The sequence below is a fragment of the Taudactylus pleione genome, unplaced genomic scaffold, assembly GCF_031769625.1.
Source record: "Taudactylus pleione unplaced genomic scaffold, aTauple2 ptg002739l, whole genome shotgun sequence".
Classification (NCBI taxonomy): domain Eukaryota; kingdom Metazoa; phylum Chordata; class Amphibia; order Anura; family Myobatrachidae; genus Taudactylus; species Taudactylus pleione.
Genome location: NW_028287115.1, coordinates 121200 through 144262, shown reverse-complemented (window position 1 = coordinate 144262; position 23063 = coordinate 121200). Strand labels below are relative to the sequence as shown.

The window sequence follows — 23063 nt, the reverse complement described above, 5'->3', positions numbered from 1 at the left end:
GTTCCAAAACTGGGGTTCCTCGGGGCACTTGCAGGGGTGCCTCGGGTTGGTGGTCATATACCAAATTAAATGATTTTAGTCAGTGTGATAGGAAAAACCAGGGCTGGTGACTGCCAATCAAAAAACATGTGGACAAAAAGAAGAGCAGCCCTGTCACCCACCACATAACTGACCCTAAGGGTGACATATAAGTACAATTTACTTCATTTAATTTTTGCTGAATTGAATTTCTCAATAAGAAACTTTTGGCCTAGTGGTGCCATGGAAAAAATGCTGATACTCCAGGACGCTGTGATTAGAAAAAGTTTGGGCCTAGACCAACTCAGACTGTCCAAAACGATCCCGAAAACAGCTGATATACAACGTACACACCACCCAATAATTGTTTTATGCGTACACACTACACAATTATTGTCTCTGACAGATATAAACACGTTAGACAAAGAATGGCATAGTGTATACCCAGCTTTAGAGTAAATTACAAAGTGTCTTTCTTTTAGCTCCCGCACCTGTGGAACCACAGATCTGTCAGGCAAGCTGTGCCATTATGAAACTATCGTTTGATGAGGAATATCGCAGAGCAATGAATGAGTTGGGTAAGATATTTAAATGTCCTCTGTATTAACTAATCTTACCTTCACAGAGTATAGCCTTAATTTAATGCAAAGCAATTCCATGAATATGTATTACTAATGCTGCATACACACATAACGATGTTAGTAACAAACGATTTTAGTGAACGATTTTTGTTCAGTTTTTCCCTTGGAAAAATCGTTGATTACTAAATTAATGAATGATTTTCATGAACGATAAAGTATATTTTTAATCATGCACACAGTGAATGGACATCGTTCATTCTGTACAACATGAACAATTTTCTGAACGAAAATAGTTTGTTGGACAGTCAGAATGGACGATGAACTACAAACGTGAACGAGCATGAACGATTATCGTTCATCGTTCACCTTAAAAAGATGAACAATTTTATAAACGATTTAACGATAACGACGTTGTTATAGTTAACTCGTTCAAAAAATCGTTGTGTGTACGCACCTTAAAACATACAGCAGTATTACAATTAATATGCCACATACAAGACACCATATTTGCACCCATTGTCATACCTCCATGCAAAAACCATTATTACCATCTAACCCTGCAGCTACTGGCTCTGCTTATGAAGTCTGTGTGTCTCATGTTGTCCATAGGTGGTCTACAGGCAATTGCAGAGCTGTTAGAGGTAGACTACCACATGCATGGAATGACCAGCGATCCTCTCAGCTTGGCCCTGAGACGCTATGCAGGAATGACACTCACTAATCTTACTTTTGGGGATGTTGTGAACAAGGTGAGAGGAAACTCATATCTTAGCATGAATAGGGCAATGTGTTCTCTATCAGAGGTATCACAGGAAGGATCTCCCAGACCAAACAGATTGAATTCAGGGCCTGATTCAGAGCCGCTCGCTCTGACAGAGTGCTTGCCCTGAATCAGGGCCTGCCTTTTTTTTTTGGCACGGCCTCTTGGCCGCTCGCATAGCTGTGGGTGACCACCCACAGCTATTGCGAGCGGCCATGATGATGATGGTCAAGACCATCGGGCTTGCGACGAGACCCTTGTTTTAGGGTCTCGTGGCCGCAAGCCCCAGAGAGATTTCGGCTCTAACAGAGCCGGAATCTCTCCACTGACATCACTCGTGATGTCAGTGGGGCCGCCCCCACCCCGCCCACCAAAGGGGGCGAGCTGTCACTCAACATCGACAGCTCGCCCCCTTTGGTGCGAGACCCGGAGCTACGGAATGCCCGTCGCTAGCCGGGTCTCGCGCATGCGCTGTGGGCCACCATCGACCCGGTTGCGACCGGGTCTGAATCAGGCCCTCAGTTCCTACAAAGCAGAAACTGCATCACACTCACTGCAAGTAACACTCATTGTGTCATTACCCCCTCTCCTCCATATTTACAGAAGTGCCAGCATCTGATGATGATATGAATGTATCATGTCCATGTCCATCTTGTGACATGAGCACTGTCTGCCCCCTCTGGGGCGAAGGAGATTCCTCTCCCTAGTTTGAGAGTCTCCTGGATATCCTAGGAGGGTAGGCAACTATGTGTTACTCTATGTTTTCCACACCCAACATAGAAGCAGGAAACAAAGATATGAAACTTTGTAAAGTAGATAGTTTGTGCTCAGAGGCCACCTCAGTGCTTTAAATTGGGGATATTTTACTGTCTTTATTTAAAAGGTGTCTAACATCCTGAAAAACTTATTATATTGCATTTATTTTCAGTATCGGACTAGGGCATGGAGGGCCCACTGGGAAAATGCAGTGGTAGGGGCCCATGCTTAAGGGGTGTGGTCATCCACCAGAGGTTGTGGTCAGCCACCACAGACACTTGACTAACCCTTAAGCAAATCTTGGTGTACAGTAGTTTCTATAGAGATGAACCAATCCCCCATGCTGATCAGTGGTTCTGCTCCTCCATGTAACTGACCGTCTTATAGAGTAACAATCTATAATTTGAGGTCTGGAACCTGATATCTATAAGAGGAGTGTGGGGCAAACCTGGGGATTTCCCCTGTACCCCTGTGGGCCTTTCCGACCCTGCTTATTTTACATTATAAATCTATGCTATAGCCCATGGCAACCAATCAGATGTTGGCTTTCATTTTCTAAACTGTACTAGAAGAAACTGAGGTACCTTCTAATTGAGGTGTTTGACTACCCAGTTGGGCATATTGCTCCCTATTACATACCTCCCGGCTGTCCTGCTTTGGGCATCTAGAACGTAAGGGGGAGAGCCTGGGGGCAGCCCAACATCTCCGGGAGTGCTGGGCACGCTCCCAGTGATGAAAACAGGAAGGGGGGCATTTGCCATGAAGGCACACTCTTTTTTGGCTCTGCGTCTTGCATCCCTATTTTAGAATCCCATATTTTGGAAGGTATGCTGTTATTGATAGCAGAAAGACAGAAGACTGTATTGACATGTTATGGGTCACATGTCTAATAGCTCTGAAAGCTTTTCATGTGTTTCAACAATAATATTTATGTGACTATTGATGGATAAGATACATAGGGCTCTATTTACTACAATCTGCATTTAGAATGCAGATTGTAGTGTGATATTACCCACTGAATTCGCATTGCAAATTCAGGCAATATCACAGGGATTTACTAAAAATCCCTTGCAGGGAACAGAGCTTGCGATAAAGCTCTGTCCCTGTGAATCCCCTCCGCACACTTATCATGGTATTTTTCGAAAAAAAAAAAACACCGTGATAAGTGCCCGCTCATGCGCCGACCGGCTGCCACTAAGCCCTGCCCCCCGCGATTGCTACCCCCCCCACCCCTTAACTACTTACCTCCTGTGATCGGGGCCCCGGTGATGTCCTCCGTGGCTCCGGTCAGCTGATCTCCCATCCTGCACTGGGACCCGGTCAGCTGACTGGGTCCCAGTGCAGGATGGGAGACCAGCTGACCGGAGGCAGGACATCAACGGAACCCCGATCTCCGATCCATGGACAGGTAAGTTTTTTGTTTTTTTTTGGCAGTCATCAGCTTGTGGTCTGTTTAGACCACACAGCTGATCACTGGGGCCAGCTCCGGGCTCTGCTCTGCCTGTTAGAGTGGAGCGGGAGTCCGGTAACCCTGGATAACTCCACCTCCAAGTGGCGTTATCACAGGGCTTCCCCCGGTATTTTTTCACAATTTATTTTTAGTAACTTGCAGACAGATCACATTTCCCATTACAATTATGGGAAATGCGATCTGATTACTAAAAAAATATGTGATAATTAGGGCTTGGAGTAGAATTTTACGAATTCTACTCCAATTGCCCTTTAGTAACTTTAGGTGAAACTAAAATAATGTGAAAAGGGTGTGAAAACACCCTTTTTCACTTTATTTTAGTAAAAATAATGATAATAAATAGAGCCCATTGAAAAAAAAATTAATACAACACAGCAGTTTCTAGGTGTTCCCAATGAAGCAGGAGTCCTAAAACCTAGGACGGCCTCATGCAGCTGGTGGGCAAGTTGAGCAGCATGGAATTTTTTTTTTCATTATTATAGATATTTCATTTATATGAAAATAATTAAACAGACAGGTACAACTGAATGCCATTAAAGTCAACAATACACAGAGATCACATTCGGGGAGGTTTAAGAGCGAAGGGGCCCATGTGCAGTCTCTATGTGGGCTCCCTCCTGTCTTGTAGCACAGGTGCGAGTAGACTCTGGTACTAAGCCAGAGGCAACTGCACATGCGTATCTCTCCGGGAGCATGTTCCCAGTAATTTCTATACAGTGCATGCGCAAATGTATGCAAAACGGGGGCCGTGCCTTTTTATCGATGAATTCTGCATCAACAGACTCCGGAGAGATGAGTATAATGTATGGCTGCACCTATTATAGATGTATCACCTTACCATATAAATTTAAGTCAGGCCTTATGAATATTAGACAGACAGGGCCTCAGTGATGTCACTCTTCCCTAACATTATGATAGGCTGTATACTGCTTTCATCCACATGGTTGATTCAATTGGAAGACATTTATGAGGCGCACTCGATGCACAGTGCTAAATTGTCTTGTCTACGCTTCGGTCTTGGGAGATGCCTGCACAAAGTAGAAGGGCGCATAGCTATGTGCAATCATTGAAAGATCTGAAGAGCAGCATAGTACTAGATTGTAAACCCGGAGGAAACCCACAAAAACAAAGGGAGAACATACACTCTCCACTGATATAGCCCTTGCTGAGGTGAACTCATGACCCCAGTGCTGTGAGGTAGCAATGTTAACTACTATGCCACTATGTTTCCCATAAATCTGCTTCTCTGCCGAAGTTGTCTCATTATTAGACATATGAAGACACCCACCAATGCAGTTTATGCAGAAATTAACTCTTTTTGCAGGGTGGAAATTACCGTACACCCCTGTTGCACAGCTAAAAATCCCATAGCAAGTGACCCCCTCCCCCTTTGTATCAATGTAATATGCTAAAGGTGCATACACACTAGAAGATATGCTCCCTGAGCGATATCGTCTAGTGTGTCCCCGGCAGGCTGTGCTCAATGTCGTTCATGACATTGAGCACAGCCGCTGAACGATATCATTAGCGATATCGTTCAGCGCCGGGCTCTCTCACCCATTCCCTGACATGCAGCAACCTGACGAGGTCGTCAGGTTGGCCTGCATGTCAGCCCGATGAACGAGGATGACGAACGACCCGCGGGAACGCGTGTCGTCGTCATCGTTCATCTTTTTTGTGTTAAACATGGACGATAAAGTGGACGACTGAACGATAACGATATCGTTATCGTTCAGTCGTCCACTTTAATCGCCCAGTGTGTACGCACCATTACTCCACAAATTGAAATTCTGTGTCTTTAGCCTAAGTGCCACAAAACTCAGCACTTTGCATCAGTCAATGATAGGTGATAGGAGAACATTCTTTGTAAACTTCTGTTCCTCTGCAAGCGTTACCTTACTCCATAAACCTATGCACTTTGACAAAAAATAACCATAACGCATCGGTGATATCCAACATGTTGACTTGCTGATCACGATCAAAACAGGATTGTGATTACTTAGCATGCGGATGTTCACCGATGCCCCGACAGATCGGCAATCATCGATGACCGCTGATCGGCATTACCAACCTGTGGATCGGTGTGTCCAATCTGGTCAGGGAATTTGGCAAATCTGTCATTAGATGTTTGGGCCCCTTAACTTTGCAACTTGTCAAAACCATGTTGCATTGTTGGTGGGGCAGATTTAAAATGTGCAGCAAGATTAAGGGGTCTAGTTACTAAGCAGTGTTATGAGACAGAGTATAAAAGTGATAATGTGCCAGCCAGTCCGCTCTCAACTGTCATCTCACAGGCTGTGTTTGAAAAATGACAGTTGGGAGCTGATTGGCTGGCACCTTATCACTTTCTTATCACTTTTCACTCCGTCTCATAACACTGCTTAGTAACTAGACCCCTTAGAGTTGGGAGCGACGTGTGAAAATAAAGCTGTCCAACATTTGTGGACTACGTGCAAAAATAGCCATTATTTACCCTGCATGCAAATAAATATATAATCTACTAAATAAATTCACTACTATACAATTATAGAATATATTACAACATGTTTTATCCAAATGCAATTATTTTTTTTGTTGCTTTACTCCCAACTCTGAATCAGCTCCATAAGTGCTCAAAGCATTGAATCTATATTTTAATTCTACATCATGCACAGAATGTTTGCTACAGAATGCAAGATAAGTATTAGAAGTGTTTTTGTATACATCAAAACATTTAGCTTTTACTTGATCTATAAGATGTCATCCTTATGTGACTAATAGTTGTTGTTTTTGCTTTTTTTTCATATTTACTTACCCTGCATTTCGTACCAAACATTCAGTGTATAATGATACTAAGGGGCAGATTCAATTACCCGCTGTGTTTAACATCCAGGGTGGGGTGCATCAAGCATCGCATTTTGCATGCAATGCATCCCGCCACTCATCGCATGCATGTTGGCGTTCGTAAAGGCAGTATGCATGAGTAAAATCGCAAAGGACAAGTCTCCCGATAAGAGCTGTACTTTGCGATGGAAGGACTTCCGGGTTTATGACCCAGAAGATCCTCTGCGCATGTGTCGTATAACACGCATGACGTGGGGGATTCGATTGGATCCCTCTCACAGCACACTGTGGTAAGAAGCCTATAGGCTTCATTGGGCAATGCTTTTTTTTATTGGTAAAGCTTTGCTTTCTGAAGCTGGTGCATATGAGAAATGCGGTCAAACCCCCGAATGGAGTTTGACTGCATAATTGATGATAGTGCATACCGCCCTCAGAGCAATTCAATTATTAGTCAGTTTCCCCATGTCGTAAACCCAAGAGTAGCGCATGTTAACCCATAGATTCCACCTTAAGTGCCCACGAGGGTGTACTTAATGCAGATTTTTTTCCTTGCAGGGCCTGAAGCTGTGAGGAAAAATCTGCGTTAAGTGCACCCTTTGAATAGCGCATGGCTGATCCCAAAGAGAGCTGAATATGCCCTCAAAAGCAGGTGTTGTTTGTAGTGTAGTGTACTTTTTCACCCTGTTATTTGAAGCATGGTTTAATACACATTCCAGCCTACGTTTGGTATATTCCAAAATAAAAATCCTATTCAAAACAAGACCCTAAAGGCAGTTTTGAGCTGATGAAAAGTCCTTTCATGTCCTCTATAATAGCTCTCTGCAACATCAGTATTTTTTCAGGTTGCTAGAGGTAAACCAGACAGCAACAACTGCGGCATGTACTTGGTGTCACTTGGTTTAAACTCATGGAAAAAATAGCTATTTGTCCAAAGATTTAAGCTAATTAAAGTCTGTGTCATTACACAGCGTTAGGAACGGTTATGTGTATGATTGCCTAAGGCAACATGAAAAACACACTGAAGATGTGGTAAGTCATTAAAGTCTCATAGAACTATGGACCTCATTCAGAGTCGGTCGTTGCGGCCGCACGGTCGTACGCCACCGATGTTCGCTATACTGCGCATGCGTAAAGTTCACAATGCGCGTGCGCAAACTAGCCGCTACGATCAGAAATTTCTCTCTCCTTGAATAAAGCCAGGTCGGTAGTTTGAGTGACAGATGGAGGCATTTGTGGGTGGTAACAGGGGAAGGTGCTTGAAAACGGGGGAGTGGAGATCTGAACGCAGGCGTGCCTGATTATGTGAACGGCGTTTTATGGGAGTGCATACGGATTATGGGAGTGCATAATTAACAAAGTAGCGTCATGGCACATGTGACCTGGGAGGTTTTTACACTGACATGATCGTAGAGCTTAAGAGAGGGTATGGTCAACCTTAAACTCTACGACCAGTTCCGATGGTCTCGATTAATCCTTATATGCCCGGAGATGACGTGCAATGCGTACGAGAAGGGGGCGTATTTTTTTGTGTTCCGACCGCTCCCTCCCCTTGGTCGGCCAACTACCGATCCGAACTTAGGGACGCAACTTGCGAGGGAATCATTTGCTTATCCGGCCCCTTTTTCCGTACGACCGTGCGGCCGTTTCGACCGACTCTGAATGAGGTCCTATATCTCACCCAATGTAATTGTAGTTCTGTAGCAGCAGATATTGGTTAACGCTAAGGGGGAACTTTTTATACAGTAATATTTGCTAAGAGACAAACACATACATATGATCAGGGCTACATCAGAAATTGTGGGGCCTGGTACTGATCATATAGGCAGGGACCCCCTGGGGGGGGAGCACTGGGCAGGGAAGGTTGGAGTAGGGGGGAGGCACAGGGAAGGGAAGGCTGGCTGGAGTATGGGGGAGGCACAGGGAAGGGAAGGCTGGCTGGAGTAGGGGGGCGGCACAGGGCAGGGAAGACTGGACTAGGTTGAGGAACACAGGGCAGGGACTATATATTTACTGCAGATATGCACTGGCAGTCAGCTAGTAACAGCATCAGCGGCATTTCAGGAGTGAGCCCTCTAGTCTGAAGGTGTGGGAGAGGGCTAGATTATGTACTATATACATATCTCCCAATGTGTGGCAGTTTGGCGGGACAGGTCGGGTCCGAATGGGGGTAAGCAGACCGCTGAACACGAAGAGATAGCCGAGCCACGGCGGCAATGATTGGCACCGGGCGCAAACCAATCACAGCTGGTGGACCGACAGCCAATCAGGAGCGGCCACTCCCGATTTGCTGCCGGTCCGCAAGCTGTTATTGGCTCGTGGTCGGTGCCAGATTCGAAGTGCCACCAGTGGCGCAGTTTCTCCCTGGCTGCGGCGCATATCTGCAGTTATGCATTGCTGCCACCCGGGCAGTCCCACCCCCCTGATGGTGGCCCAACATATGTTATTTAAGATTCAAAAATAGTTTTAGATTATTTATAAATTCTGTAATGCTATATCTGCAGCAGGGTTCAGAGTGGTATGCGGACATTAATGACATTATCTTTTGTGTAATGTGTATTAAAGGCTGTTCCATTCATCACATATTATCATTTCACACAGGCCACACTGTGCTCACGACGTGACTGCATGCAGGCGATAGTGGCCCATTTGGCCTCTGAAAGCGAAGAACTTCAGCAGGTTAGTTGTTGTACCTGATTTGTAATGTTTCTGTTACACCAAAGTTCAAAGAACAACATGAATTCTGCTTACTGCAGGTGGCATCAAGCATCTTACGGAATCTGTCCTGGCGAGCAGATATCAACAGCAAGAAGATACTGCGTGAAGTGGGCAGTGTTATCAGTTTAATGCAGTGTGCACTGCGAGCTAATAAGGTAAGGGTTAAAAGCCTGAAGTATAGCAGGCTCACATAAGAGGAATTAAGGACATTTTCAGTGTCCTCAGTAGGCAGTCATTTGTGCAGAGTGCTGCCACCTGGAACAGGGTGTATAACAATAATATGAGTCTGTAATAAATTAATATAGGAAAACTCAGTATATAGGGGCTGATTCAGTTGGGTGCAATGCTGAACGCAAATTCCAGATTATCGGGAATCTGCACATGCACGGGACCTATTCTGCGAGTGTGCAGAATGGGTACAGCGTAATCACAGGCAGCCCCTTCTGTGCCTCTGCCTGATTGACAGGCAGAGGCATTTAAGGGACGATGCGGGGTCGGCTGGCATGCCTGGAAACGGGGTTGTGTCCACCACGTTTTCCAGGAGTGGCAAGGCCAGGGACTGCGTCGCTGATGCAGTTTCCTGGCCTCGTAAGCCGGCCATTACTCAGCTGGCTGGCGGACCAGCGCCGTCCACCATCACGACCATCGATGGTCGCGATGGTGATCCCAGCCTGAGACCTCGGTCGCTGTGCTGAGATCGCAAATGCAGCAGGGGGTGTCATACACTTCCTGCTGCATTTGCATATTAGCAAGGACGGAACTGCCTGTGTGCAGCTTTGCAATTCCGTCCGATGCTGAATCAGCCCCATAGACAAGAATAAAATATTGTGGATATGCTGAATAATTTCTATATAATATGTGGCACAGAAAATTACAGATTTGTTTTACTGTAGGAGTCGACACTGAAAAGTGTGCTGAGCGCCTTGTGGAATTTGTCAGCCCATAGCACTGAGAACAAGGTGTCTGTCTGTTCAGTTGAGGGGTCCTTAGGTTTTTTGGTGAGCACCCTCACTTACAAGTGTCAGAGCAACTCGTTGTCCATCATAGAGAGTGGAGGAGGCATTCTGAGGAACGTGTCCAGTCTAATTGCCACCCATGATGACTACAGGTAAGAAGGAGTTATCTGTTCATTACTCACTCTCCCTCATTGTTCGCGCTCTATACATCTTTCATCATTATATTCTCTGTTAGAATGTCTTACTTTGGTATAAAAGGTTCCCTAGGAATTCTAATTATGTGGGCCCACTGCTATGTCTGTGAAATTATAACTATAGAAAGATATACAATATATATGTTTTGAAGAAAGACTAAATTGATTGTCTACTCTTATGTGATCAATGAGACATACCATTTGAAACTGTGACATTAAGGAACATATGAGTGTGAGTCAAAAATTAACCGCACTCTGGCTGTAGAATTAATTTTAATCAACTTTCAAAAAAGTCAAATTATTATCCGACATAATCTCCCTGCTTTTCCATACACTTTGCCCATCTGTCAACAAGCTTTTGTATTACCGCATTAAAAAATGTTTTAGGCTAATGATTTGCAACATAATCCACTGTCACTCGTCTATCCAACAGAATCAGTTCACGTGCACGCTCAACGCTCTCATCAGTTGTGGATGTGGACGGGCATCCGGCTCCTTCTTCATTGTTTACACTTTGCAACCTTCTTTGAACTTCTCTATCCATTCATTTCATACACACTTCAATTCATGAAAAATTGAACATTAATACCTATACATTATTTCTAGATGATAAATAGGCTCCATACAAAACAGAATTTATTGTGTATCTTATTGATGAGGTTTAAACTGAAAATTAGATCAGCGTTTTTCAGGGTAACTTTCTTTCATCTATCCCAGGGCAAAAACCCAGCTTAGTCCCACTCATTCCATTCCACATACACATCTACCTAAACACATTTGTTCTTAAAGGGTATAGGGTGCCCCTCAGTGGTCACAATCACTTTTTAATTGGCCAATTAATTGTAATTGGCTTTAAAAAGCAACATTGTCAGACATCGCCATATGCCCCTCACATCTACCCACATGCCATCAGCCTCCCCACACACATGCCCCTTACATGACCATCAGACCCCCCCCATATGCTCTTACATGCCATTGGACCTCCATTACGTCATCAGATTCCTCCATTCTGTATTGCAGCTGATCCAACCTATGATTGACCACTAATAAACTAGTCGCACACTACCTACCCCAAGTTACTAGAAATATACAGTGAGGTGTCAGGCAGTGTACCCATAGCCTGGGAATGGCAGAGCGCTGTGTGAGGAATAAAGTATGTGTCTGTGGGAGTGGAGACCCCCTGTGCTTACTTTCTCTCCATGGTCCCCCCTGATCTGCTGCTGTCACAGTCATTCACATACCAACTCCGCTACCAGACACTGTTGTGAAATTTGCTGCCCTCCATATGCAGTCATGTGTTGGGTCATTCAGCGTGACTAATGGATACCCCAGCTCCCCCACACACTTCCAGTGCTGGGGCTCATGCTCCACCAGCCCCCTAGTTTAGACACTGGTGTTTTCCATTCATTTTTAGAATACTGCTACCAAAGATTTCATTAAGAGTAATACATGGATCACGGAAAATGTGGACCCTCAATTCTTCTATATTTGCACAACTGATCCAAATTGTCCACTAACCACATTTCAAGGTGCACTCTCCCTTTACTGACTTCTGAACCCCGTCTGTAAAAACTACATAATGGAAAAAGCCGCAAAGTCACATTAAAGTCTAACCTTACTTACATTTTAAGGCTGCCATTTCATTGAGTTCAGGTTTTCAGTTTTTTTAAATACTGTTCGGTTTCTGTTTTATATTAAACTTGACAGTGAGAGGACCTTTGGTCTTATTATATGTGTTTCTTGTATATTTCAAGATTTTGATTACAGTACTTAAGTGTGCCTAGAAATGCTGTTGATCAATCTGGAGAACTCAAGTCAGCTCTTCTAAACAGAAAAGAACTACAGTTGGAAGTAGTTACATTTTCAGCCATTCTGACTGGAACATATCAAAAGTACTTAAAACAGCAAGCTAACTGATAGCTATAGTTACATATCAAAAGACAAGAAATTGCCATTTTTATAAGAACTTTTTCTTTTTCTTATTTTACAGGCAGATCCTGCGAGATCACAACTGTCTGCAGACTCTGCTGCAGCACCTTAAATCCCACAGTTTGACCATTGTGAGCAACGCATGTGGGACTCTGTGGAATCTGTCTGCTAGGTGTTCACAAGATCAGGAGCTACTGTGGGATTTGGGAGGTGTCAGTATGCTGCGCAACCTCATCCATTCCAAACATAAGATGATCGCCATGGGAAGTGCAGCTGCCTTGAGAAACTTGCTGGCACATAGACCACTAAAGTACAAGGATACAGCTGTCATATCACCAGGATCTTGTATGCCATCACTCTACATGAGAAAGCAGAAAGCACTGGAAGCTGAGCTTGACGCAAAGCACTTAGCTGAAACCTTTGACTCGATGGATAAACAAGGGCTTAAATCGCAGCCAGTCAAGGGCCCCTTACGGCACATAGAAAGCCTGGTGAAAGATTATGCCTCTGATTCTGGCTGCTTTGATGATGATGAAATTCCAAACACATCAATCAGTGCAGAGACAGGGAATTCATCTGTGCTTTCTATGTACTTAAACTCCTCCTTCACCCAGGGACAGAACATGCCAAGAACCGGGTCTTTAAGGAGGGGTCTAGAGTCGGAGAAAGCAGACAGCAATAAACTTGAGCTAAAGAAACCACAGGATGAGATTTCTTTTGGTGCTAACAAGCTGGCTACTTGTGCAGTAGCAAAAATAGAAAGACTGGTGGAAGACATTTCCACAATGCATACATCGTCTGATGACAGCTTCAGTCTCAGCTCAGAAGATCACTGCATTGACTGGCCATATGGCTCAGATGAGCTTCATGAAGCCAGAGCCCAGTCCTGTTCGCCTTGTAGACTTTCTGACAACAGTGGCATGGTGAGGAGAGATAACTTGAGCAGAGCTCAAGCACTTTTACGATTGAAAACAGCTTACACTAGCCTCTCTAATGATAGCTTGAACAGCGGAAGCACAAGTGATGGATACTGCCCAAAAGAACATATGAAACCGTGCAGCAGAGCTGCATTCATGGATTACAAGGAAGAGCTGCAAAGGTATCAGAAACGTCCTAGTCGTCTGGATCTAAAAAATGTGCTCGTCATCAAACCAGAGAGAGATGATCCTACTGAGGACCAGGTGAAACAAGGGCAGCTCAGAGAAGAACAGAATGAACTCCTTAATTCAAGGAAAAGAAACCTATCAATTCCCCAACTGAAGAGTATGGACATTATTGAACAGAAAGATGACTCCAGAAAGCTTTCAGCAGAGACTTTAGTGCATACCATTAAACTCTCTCCATCTTACAAGCACATATCTGGCATTGACAATTTACCAAATAGTGGGGCTGGATTTCCTGTAAATATTTTTCATCAGGCTCTTTCTAAGAAGAAAGCATGGATGATTCCACCACAGTCTTCTGACATGTTTTCAAAAGCTGTAGAAAAGGTCTCTGTTCACTCTTCCTCAACTGGAGAGCAGGAATCTATGCAAAAATATGCAGTTGAGGGAACCCCAATATGTTTTTCTAGATGTAGTTCTCTCTCCTCCCTTTCCTCTGGGGACAACCTACTAGATGGACAAAGTCATAGTGAAAATGACATAGACAGTGACTCTTCTTTGGAAATTCTCGAAGTGGAGGATGGTCACATTGATAGTAATACGGAAAAACAAGGGAGGCAAAAAATTATTCACAAAAATGATCTTTCCCCCAGTGTATCCCAGCCTATTGGTATTCCTCTAACGAAATCAGAGAAACATTTCCCCCGAGACATATCACCTTCTAGGAATGAAGATATGACTCCATCCAGCTCCTCAGAAAACTACATTCAGGAGACACCATTAGTGATGAGTCGCTGCAGTTCAGTCAGTTCCTTAGGGAGTTTTGAGAGTCCTTCCATTGCTAGTTCCATTCAAAGTGATCCCTGCAGTGAGATGATCAGTGGAACAATTAGTCCCAGTGAGCTGCCAGATAGTCCTGGACAGACCATGCCACCAAGCAGAAGCAAAACACCAAACTATGACCCCAGTAGCTACCTAGAAAAGGAGGCCAGTCAGTTTAACATCCAATGGGAAAACAATGTGAAAAAGTTCATGGAGATAACAGACTTCAAAGAGAGATTTCAGATTCCAAGAGATATGGACTCCATGATATACTTTACAGTGGAAAAACCCACTGAAAATTTCTCATGTGCATCTAGCCTGAGTGCTCTCCCCTTGCATGAACATTATATTCAAAAAGATGTTGAACTGAAACTTATTCCCCCCTTTCCTGAGAAAAACAGTTTGAACTTTGTAGCACATGAGAAATGTGTAGACAGTCGAGAGGAGAGACTCCTGGGAATTATGAAGAAATCTGAGATTGAGCTGGTTTCAGATGATGATATTGACATTCTGAAATAATGTATAAACTCAGCCATGCCCTCTAGGCTACGAAAAATGAAAACATCGGTGCTCTCCGGACATATTGTTAACTCCCAAACTAAAAAACCAGTCCAATTACCCGTGTACATGTTGGTTCCTGCTCATACAAAGCTGGCAGTAAACAAAACCTTCAGTTCCAAAAAAGACTTAGTTAATGATGACTCCTCTTTTACAGACTCTGCAGAGGGAACACCTGTGAACTTCTCTAGTGCTGCTTCTCTTAGTGATGAAACTCTCCAGCATCCTTTTAAAGAAGATCAAGACTTGAGAGAAAGGCCAAGGAGCCGTAAGGAAAAGAGAGAATATGGAGCCATGTTAGAGAGTCATCATCAGGCCGAAGGAAGAAGGCTTTTTAACTTAGGAAGTACAGAAGCTATAGAGGAAAATAAGAGCTATTTCTGTACAGATCCATCAAAAACCAATAATAAAGCAAATAGACCTACAAATGCAGCTTATACTTTGAAAACGCATCAAACAGCAGATGTAATCAGAGGCTTTGATGCACATCATAAAATTTCTTCAAACTGTATTGGGAGCACTAAAAGAGGAACCAGTTCTGTTAGTCAGCTAACAAGACATGATATAAAGCAGGGAGAAAATGTGCAAGGCAACTTTGCTTTCCCATCTTTTTGTCACACTACACCAACAGAGGAAGCAGTTTACTGCTTCTATGAAGATGATACTGATACAGTAAATTCAACAAAAGATTATTCTAAGAGAAAAATAGAACCATCAAAATCTCCACGAAAACACTGTCAGTCCTCTGGAGCAACAGACAGAGAGGCCAACAAACCCATATTTGGAAATAAATGCAGTCAGTCTACTGCTAAGTTTAGCAATTTGATAGAAGATGAACCAATACCTTGTTACTCTCTCAGCTCTTCCATGAGCTCTCTCAGTGACCTTGAGCCTGTGTGTACCCAGGGAAAGAAAGCTAGACACCCTAAACATTCCTCAAGGACACAAGGATGGGCATCAAGTAACCGTGTTGGATACAGAGAATCTTCAGGTAGCCATACATCAGATGAAGAGAAATGCACAAGTTCAGTAATGTCCAGAAGGAGACGACTATCCGCTCGCAAAAGAAAGCACAAGCTTAGGAATATGGAGAACAAAAATGAAACTAAGCGCATCACTACTGAGAAAACACAAGATGGAGAAGATATCTCTGATCTAGACAGTGTAGACTGGGAAGCTATCAAAGAAGGTGCTAATTCCATAGTCAACTGGATACACCAAGCTGCTGCCTCTATCTCCAGGGAGTCTTCAACTATTTCCAGAGCCCCTTCTTCTGACTCCCTCATGTCTAGCCCTTCTGTCTCAGCCCGACAGACTCTTTTTGGGCAGCACAAACAAAGCAAAGATAGATCTCTGTACTCTAAAATCCCAGGATCAAGTCAACTATCTAGTAGTAGTGAGGGTTCCAGGAGTAACAGAGGTGCAAAAGTGGTTAACCAAAGCCAAAATCCATCTTCTAATATCCCAATGGTCTTCCGTGGAAGGACCGTGATCTACATGCCAGCACAACAGAAAAAATCATCGACCAAGCAATCATACCAGAATAATACACCTCAGGAAGTCACAAAAGTCCCTAACTGTATGCGCTCTCGGAGCCTTCACCGGCTAGGGAAATCTTCAGATCTTGCAGTAGAGATGACCTTGCCCAAACGAAGTACTACACCCCCAGCTCGAATTAGTACTGTTCCTTCTTCTAGCTCCTCAAGAAATTCCACCCCATCACGCAAAGCACAATCCCCAGTGACTCCACCATCTCCAAAGTCGAAGGGGGTCAGGAATCCTCAGGTTCCTGGCAATAAGACTCAGAAGTCCCCAGTAAGAATTCCCTATATGAAAAAGCCAAGTACTCGTAGTCCACCTGGTCCTTCCCCATTGGCTTTTGAAACTTCCAATGTTAGTCCTCGACAGAGTCCTAGCAAAAGGCCCTCTGCCCAGAGCAGTCGTCTTAACCAAGTGCGAAACAGTGAATCTGAGAAATCTGGAATGTTGCGTCAGCTAACCTTCATCAAAGAATCTGCAGCAGGCATGAGACGTCAGCACTCTGACATAACTATATCAAACCGACAGCACAGGGCTTCTTCCCAAAACAATGCTGCTTTGCCTGCAGTATTCCTTTGTTCCTCTCGCTGTGAGGAACTGAAAGTGCACAAATCTCCTAAACCTAAAGTTCCCTCATCTCCAAACAGACCCCCACGAAGGACAAGTTCTGAAAGTCCATCCCGCCTACCAGTTCGAAACATGCCACCCCCACCTGAAGCTTTCAAAAGGTACTCCTCCTCTCCTCACATCAACCTTCCATGGTCACGTGTAGAGGGTAGGACAGGCCAGGGTACCTCAAAAACTGAAGCATCAAGAGTTCCAAGGATTGACACTGCTCCTGGCTCAACGAGAGCAACTTGGAGAAGGATACGAGATGAAGACATCCCTCACATTTTGAGAAGCACTTTGCCTGCCTGTGCTCTGCCCCTTTCTGAGGAACCCATTGAGCCACAAAGAAAAATGAGTGATGCTGTAGTTCAGACAGAAGAATTTAACATAACCAAGACAAACTCCAGCACCTCACCAACATTAGAAAGCAGAAACAGGCCTGGTATGGGATCTACAATAATGCCAGAAACAGGGAAAGTGCCCTTAGCAGTTGTAAACTTACCCACAAGCAGGCACAATTCCCCCAGTAGGGAAGCCAGAGTGACTCCATTTAACTATGTGCCAAGTCCCATCATGACAGTCACAGAGGATGCAGCAGGTAAGATAACTAGTGAGTGATTGGACAGACAAGCAGCAAGTTGTGTCCACACTCTCTGGGTGATAAAAGCCAGATTAATACGTCTGGATCAGATGTGCAGGAACTGGATGCCACTTTATTTTGCTTCCTTACTGCTGCCGACCCACAACATATGTGCACCTTCAAACAATGACATTGTACTACTTATAATGCCGTTCCCCAGTGCATTAAAGATGTTTTGTTGCAGATAACTTTTGGCACTTTATGGAAATTGAGAAGTCTGCACAGGCAATAAAACAACATCCAGATATATGTACACTATAGGTTGAATAGCTTAGCAATGAGGCTTTATTGCTAAAGGACAGTCTCTACTATCACATTTAATATTGCTCCAGAGCTCAACTGCCAATAGCGAAGACAAATACTAGACATTTGGGGGATTAAGATCAATTTTGCAGATCTCAATCAGAAGGTAGAATTCTGCAGCCTTGTTGAGATACTAATTTGTCTTGGACTTTTTCCCGATAACTACAATCAGACCTAACAGCAAATCTGAATATGCTTTAATTGAAGCCTTAATCAAGGTACAGGCTGCATGTTTTTACATATAGTAAACACTTATGTAGCATAGCCATTGCACAGCTTGAAAATAGAAAGAGGCAAAGAGCATTGCGGCAGTAAATATTCTTGCTCTGAGTCTGAAGAACAGCAGAGATTTAATGAGAAATGCTTCAGCAAATCTTTTTGTATTGCCAAAATTAATTATTCACAGTCAACATTGTCAAGGACAGCAACTGAGAACTTACGCTCCAAGAATACTGAACTTTGTATGTATGGAATATATTTTGCTCTTTCTTGCTCTTTTATGTCACGTAGATAGATATCCCATGTGCCAATCTTTAAAAAGTTCATTTATAACAGATATTCCAATTCTATATTTGACTAGTCAAGGCCAGAATGTGATGTCATGCCCTAGATACCCAGAATCATTCACGCTCATCTAGAAGGGAATACAGACAGAAGGAGTCAACAGCTTCCAATGTACAATCAATACTGAGGCTCTACTCATTCCACATAGGTTTTTCTTTAAAACCTATTAGGAAATCGAGGAGCATTTCAGTAGGCTAAAGCATTGGAGATGTACAGAGGGATGGTTGTTGAGACTTCATTTGTAACGCTAGCACAAAACAGGAGCTTTGCATCTCATTATCTACATTGCCAACTTTGTTTTAACTGTAGATGAAATGCCACTTGTTTATTCTATATATGAAATGTAAAAATAAATAATATTGCAATTTATGGAATTCCGTTTTGTGTCAGTTCTGTAACTGCTTTTTGTAGCAATCTTTGCCTATCTTATTATATATGGTACACTATAGGGCGTTTCACTCACTATTGGCACCAATGTTTTTCTTATAACTTTTAAAGTAATTGACGTAATCAGGATCGGCTCCAGGGATAATAGCGCCCTGTGCCGGCCGAGTTCTCTGCGTGGACCGAAATTGGGGGTGTGGCCTAATTACCATAGGCCTCCTTACGTGACGTTATCTGAGGGGCGTGCCTGCTTGGCACGCCTCCAAATAACGTCAGGCTGGGGGGAGCCTCACTAGCTGGGCTTCCCCCAGCCCTCTCACGGCACTGTATGGATTCCATGCACATGCGTGCAGCATCCATTCAGACTCCGGGGTCCCGGCACCGCCGCACAGCTGCGGGGTGGGGGTCCCTAACCCCCCGATTTGACCACCCACGGGCCCTTTCGGCCCACTGGTGGAACGGCGAGACAGTACTGTCCTGCTGAAATTGGCATGCTGGGGAAGATTGCGCCCTCTATGTGCGGTGCCCCTGTTCGACCGCTCAGGTTGAACACACCTAGAGCCGGCCATCGACGTAATTTAGTGAAATGTGACACAGACATACCTTGGCCTATGAGAAACATGAGGAAGTCATAGCAAGTGTTGCATGTTCTCCATTAGCATCCAGGCCAGCTGTTCATGCATGCGCAAAGTGAAAAGTGAAGGCCAGCTGTTCACCACCCTTGTCAGCAGCGCAGTCCAAAATTCAAATAGGGGAGCTACGCCAACTGCCAGCGAGGATGCCAGTGAGGAGGGCAGTTGGTGTGGCTCCCCTATTTGAATTTTGGACTGCGCTGCAGCCCCTCCTCTAGAGCCGCCACTGCTAGTCAGTACTGAGGTGTCACATTCATTGTGTCTGTGTATTACGACTCAGTTTTCCAGTACGTCAGCTGTGTACCAGTTCATAATGGCACGTAACACACAGACACAAGGTGGGTCTGTTTCAATTTCACTAAATTACGTCAATTACGGATGGGCGTAGCCACGGAGAGCATGCTGTGGCACAGGTTCTGGTGCGCTCTCCGGACCCTACTATCTGGCTTGCATATCCTGACCGCTCCCCCTGGACCCAAATCCGGTGTGCGGCTGGCGGAGTGTGAGGTGACTGCAGTGTGCGGCGCTGGGGAGGAAACGAGGGCTGACTTACCCGGCAGCAGGCTGATTGTAAAAGACGCGGCTGGCCTGATCACGTGCGCCGCCGGCGCCATTTTCCTTACAGGGCAGAGTCCTGCAGCGGCTCCTGAGAGACGGGAGGTGATACTCCCTGACGGCTTGTGGCGGAGCTGTGGCATACCCCGCACTTTGGTCATGTGAGTGGCTCAGCTTTCCGCTCAGCTCTCCTATCTATAGTACAGAGCTGTGACTCCTGGTGTGTTATTTGCAGCCCCAGCTTCTTCTTCTTCTACATTTAATCAACTGGCAGCAGCTATTACGATCAAGGTGCCTGTCTGCGTCACATCTATAAAGTATTATCACAAAGTGGTGTCACCTATACTCATTGCTATATAATTCTATATTCTGCTATATACAGCATTAATCAGTCAGCTCCTCCCCTATATACCCTCATGATGGGGAAGAATTCAGCTGCTGCGGCTAAACTGGAAAGTTCTCCAGGGTACCTCCTGCCCTATCCACTTCTGCGACACAGCGAGGCGATTCCCCTCCTACATCCCCTGTGGAGTCAATAACCTCGGCTGCGTCCTCTGACACTGCGCTTCAACGTGCCCTTGAGGCAGTGACAGCGTGTGAGACTAGGTTGTCAGAGAAGATTGGGGAAGTTCAGTCCGATCTTTCAATTATACACCATGACCTGCAGTGTGTGCGTGAGAGAGTTGGTGAGGTGGAGACGCGGACTTCTACTTTGGAGGATAAGGTGACATATTTGGGTGTCCGTGTTGACACTATGGATTCCCAGATTATCTCCATACAGAGGAAAATGAGTGACATGGAGGGCCGCCTAAGGCGCAATGATGTCTGTTTTGTGGGGTTGCCAGAGAAGGAGGAGGGAACCAATTCTGAAAAATTCCTGGAAAAATGGTTGTGCGACACGTTTGACGTTACCTCTTTCTCTTCATATTTCACAATTGAGAGAGCTCATCGGGTGCCTTCTAGACCTCTTCCACCTGGGACGCCACCACATACTCTCATAGCGAAGTTCTTACATTTCTGTGATCGGGACTCTGTCCTCAGACTGGCCCGCACTAGCGGTCCCTTACAATGGAACGGGACTCGCGTCTCCGTATTTCCGGATTTCGCAATGGAAATACAAAAAGATAGGGCCCAATTTCTCCCGATTAAAAGACATCTACGAGATCTTAATATTTCATACGCCATGTTTTATCCATCCAAGCTTCCAGTTATTGCTGATGGGGAGACCAAATTCTTCACGACTCCGAGGGAAGCGGCACTGTGGCGGGGCCGCCGCAGACCAGCCAGGGAAGCACTGGTTAATGATTGACATCCTGGTTGTTTTTTTTTTCTTTGATCTTGAGTTATATTAATTATATGTAGTTACAAGAATACTGCATATTGTATTTCCGTTATAGCGTTTTGTTCTTTGCTCTACCGATATTGTTTTTGTGTAGACGAATCAGTATATATAAATAAGGGCTTGTTGCTGCTAATGTTACATATCTATAGATATATTCATAATTATGTATAGTGGGTAACATTCCGTTTTATATGGGTAAATCAGCATATGTTTTTGTTTTGTTTTTCTGCTGGATAGACACCGGTTAATTTCTACTGCATTTTTTAAAGATGTGTCTATGCTCCCGGGGGAAGACTCCGTGTTCGGAGGCCTCCATGTGATTGTTCTTTAGTCATTATATATTTTGCTCCATTTACTTTGAGTAAGTAAGGTAATATTATATTTTATCGTATTGCCTAGTTTAGTTTATTAGAGTGGGATAGGGGGTTCAGGTACAAAGTATGCCTAGGTTGGGTGTGGTGCCCATACCAGTCGTATGGGAAAGTTTGTTTATTTTTTTTCTTTTCAAATATAGTGTTTTCCTTCTATTTTGTGTGGTATCATGAACGCGCTTTCCATAAGCTCTCATGGTTGTTTAGATTTTGTCACAGTTACTTCAAATGACAGCTTCACAAAATGTTAATATTCTTCTTGGAACGTGTGGGACTTAAATGATAAGTTTAAGAGATCGTTGGTGTTCAGACAAGTTAAAAAATATGCTTCAGATATAATTTGCCTAATGGAGACTCACTTGACCGGTGGGAGATTGTTGTCGCTGAGGAAGCCGTGGATAGGATGGACATATCACTCTTCACATACCTCAGCGTCAAGGGGTGTATCTATTTTAGTACGCAAATCTGTCCAGTTCTCTTTAGAAAGGGTGCAGTGTGATGCCTGGGGTAGATATGTATTCTTAAAATGTATAATTAATTCTATGTCCCTATTATTACTGGCTGTCTATATTCCATCACCGTACTCCCACGATGTTCTCAAGAAGGTCGCTGAATTTTTGGCCCTATTACCGGGTACACCCGCTCTTTGCGTGGGGGATTTTAATAACATATTAGACCCTCTATTAGATAGGCATAGAATGTCTGCTTCAGTTACACAGGGAAGGGGAACTGGATTCTCGAGTATGGTTGGGGGAATGGGCCTGGTTGATGCCTGGAGGATGAGGTATCCCTCTGTGAGACAATATTCCTGTTTCTCTTACACACATTCCTCGTTTTCCAGAATTGATCTGGCATTAGTTACACCGGATTTATTACCAAGAATACACAAGATAACATACGAGACTAGGGAAATTTCTGACCACTCCCCTATAACAATTAGTTTAGACTTAGAGGGACAGAGGGGTCAACACTTTTGGAAATTCAACCAGTTCTGGTTATCACGCATTGGGTTCAGGTGCAGAGTTGGAGGCGGAGTGGAAAGAATTTTTTGAATTGAACAGTGGCACTGCATCTGTTGCAGTTATATGGGACGCCTTTAAGTCATTTTTAAGAGGTTCTTTGATTCGTAGAGTGGCTGGTTTGAAGTCTTCCTATAAAAAAGCTGAAATGGATCTGGAGGCCTCTTGTAAATCTTTGGAGTTAGCCTATATCGCTAACGGGTCAGAATCAAATAAAACAGCATGGTGGGGATGCCCAAAAATTATGGAAGGATTGTTTGATAGACAAGGCACAATACAAGATTCTGTTTAATTCACATGTGCATTATGCATCAGGTGATAGACCCGGTTCATATCGAGCTAACCTGTCTCGTATCGAACAAAAGTCATCCAATACAGTGGTAAAATTAGTTGGGTCAGACAATGTTGAATATGTACGT

The 23063-nt window shown here is 44.2% G+C and overlaps 1 protein-coding gene across 1 annotated transcript in view; it reads left to right on the top strand.

Annotated features, from left to right (window-relative positions):
* The window catches only part of LOC148431168 (adenomatous polyposis coli protein 2-like), a 38673-nt gene extending 19974 nt beyond the window's left edge, over nt 1-18699 (top strand). Inside the window, 6 exon segments of the mRNA XM_088466255.1 lie at nt 501-596; nt 1209-1348; nt 9008-9085; nt 9163-9279; nt 10018-10232; nt 12265-18699. Of these exon segments, the coding sequence (XP_088322381.1) occupies nt 501-596; nt 1209-1348; nt 9008-9085; nt 9163-9279; nt 10018-10232; nt 12265-17452 (5834 nt within the window). The 3' untranslated portion in view covers nt 17453-18699.
* Nucleotides 18700-23063: the final 4364 nt, after the last annotated feature.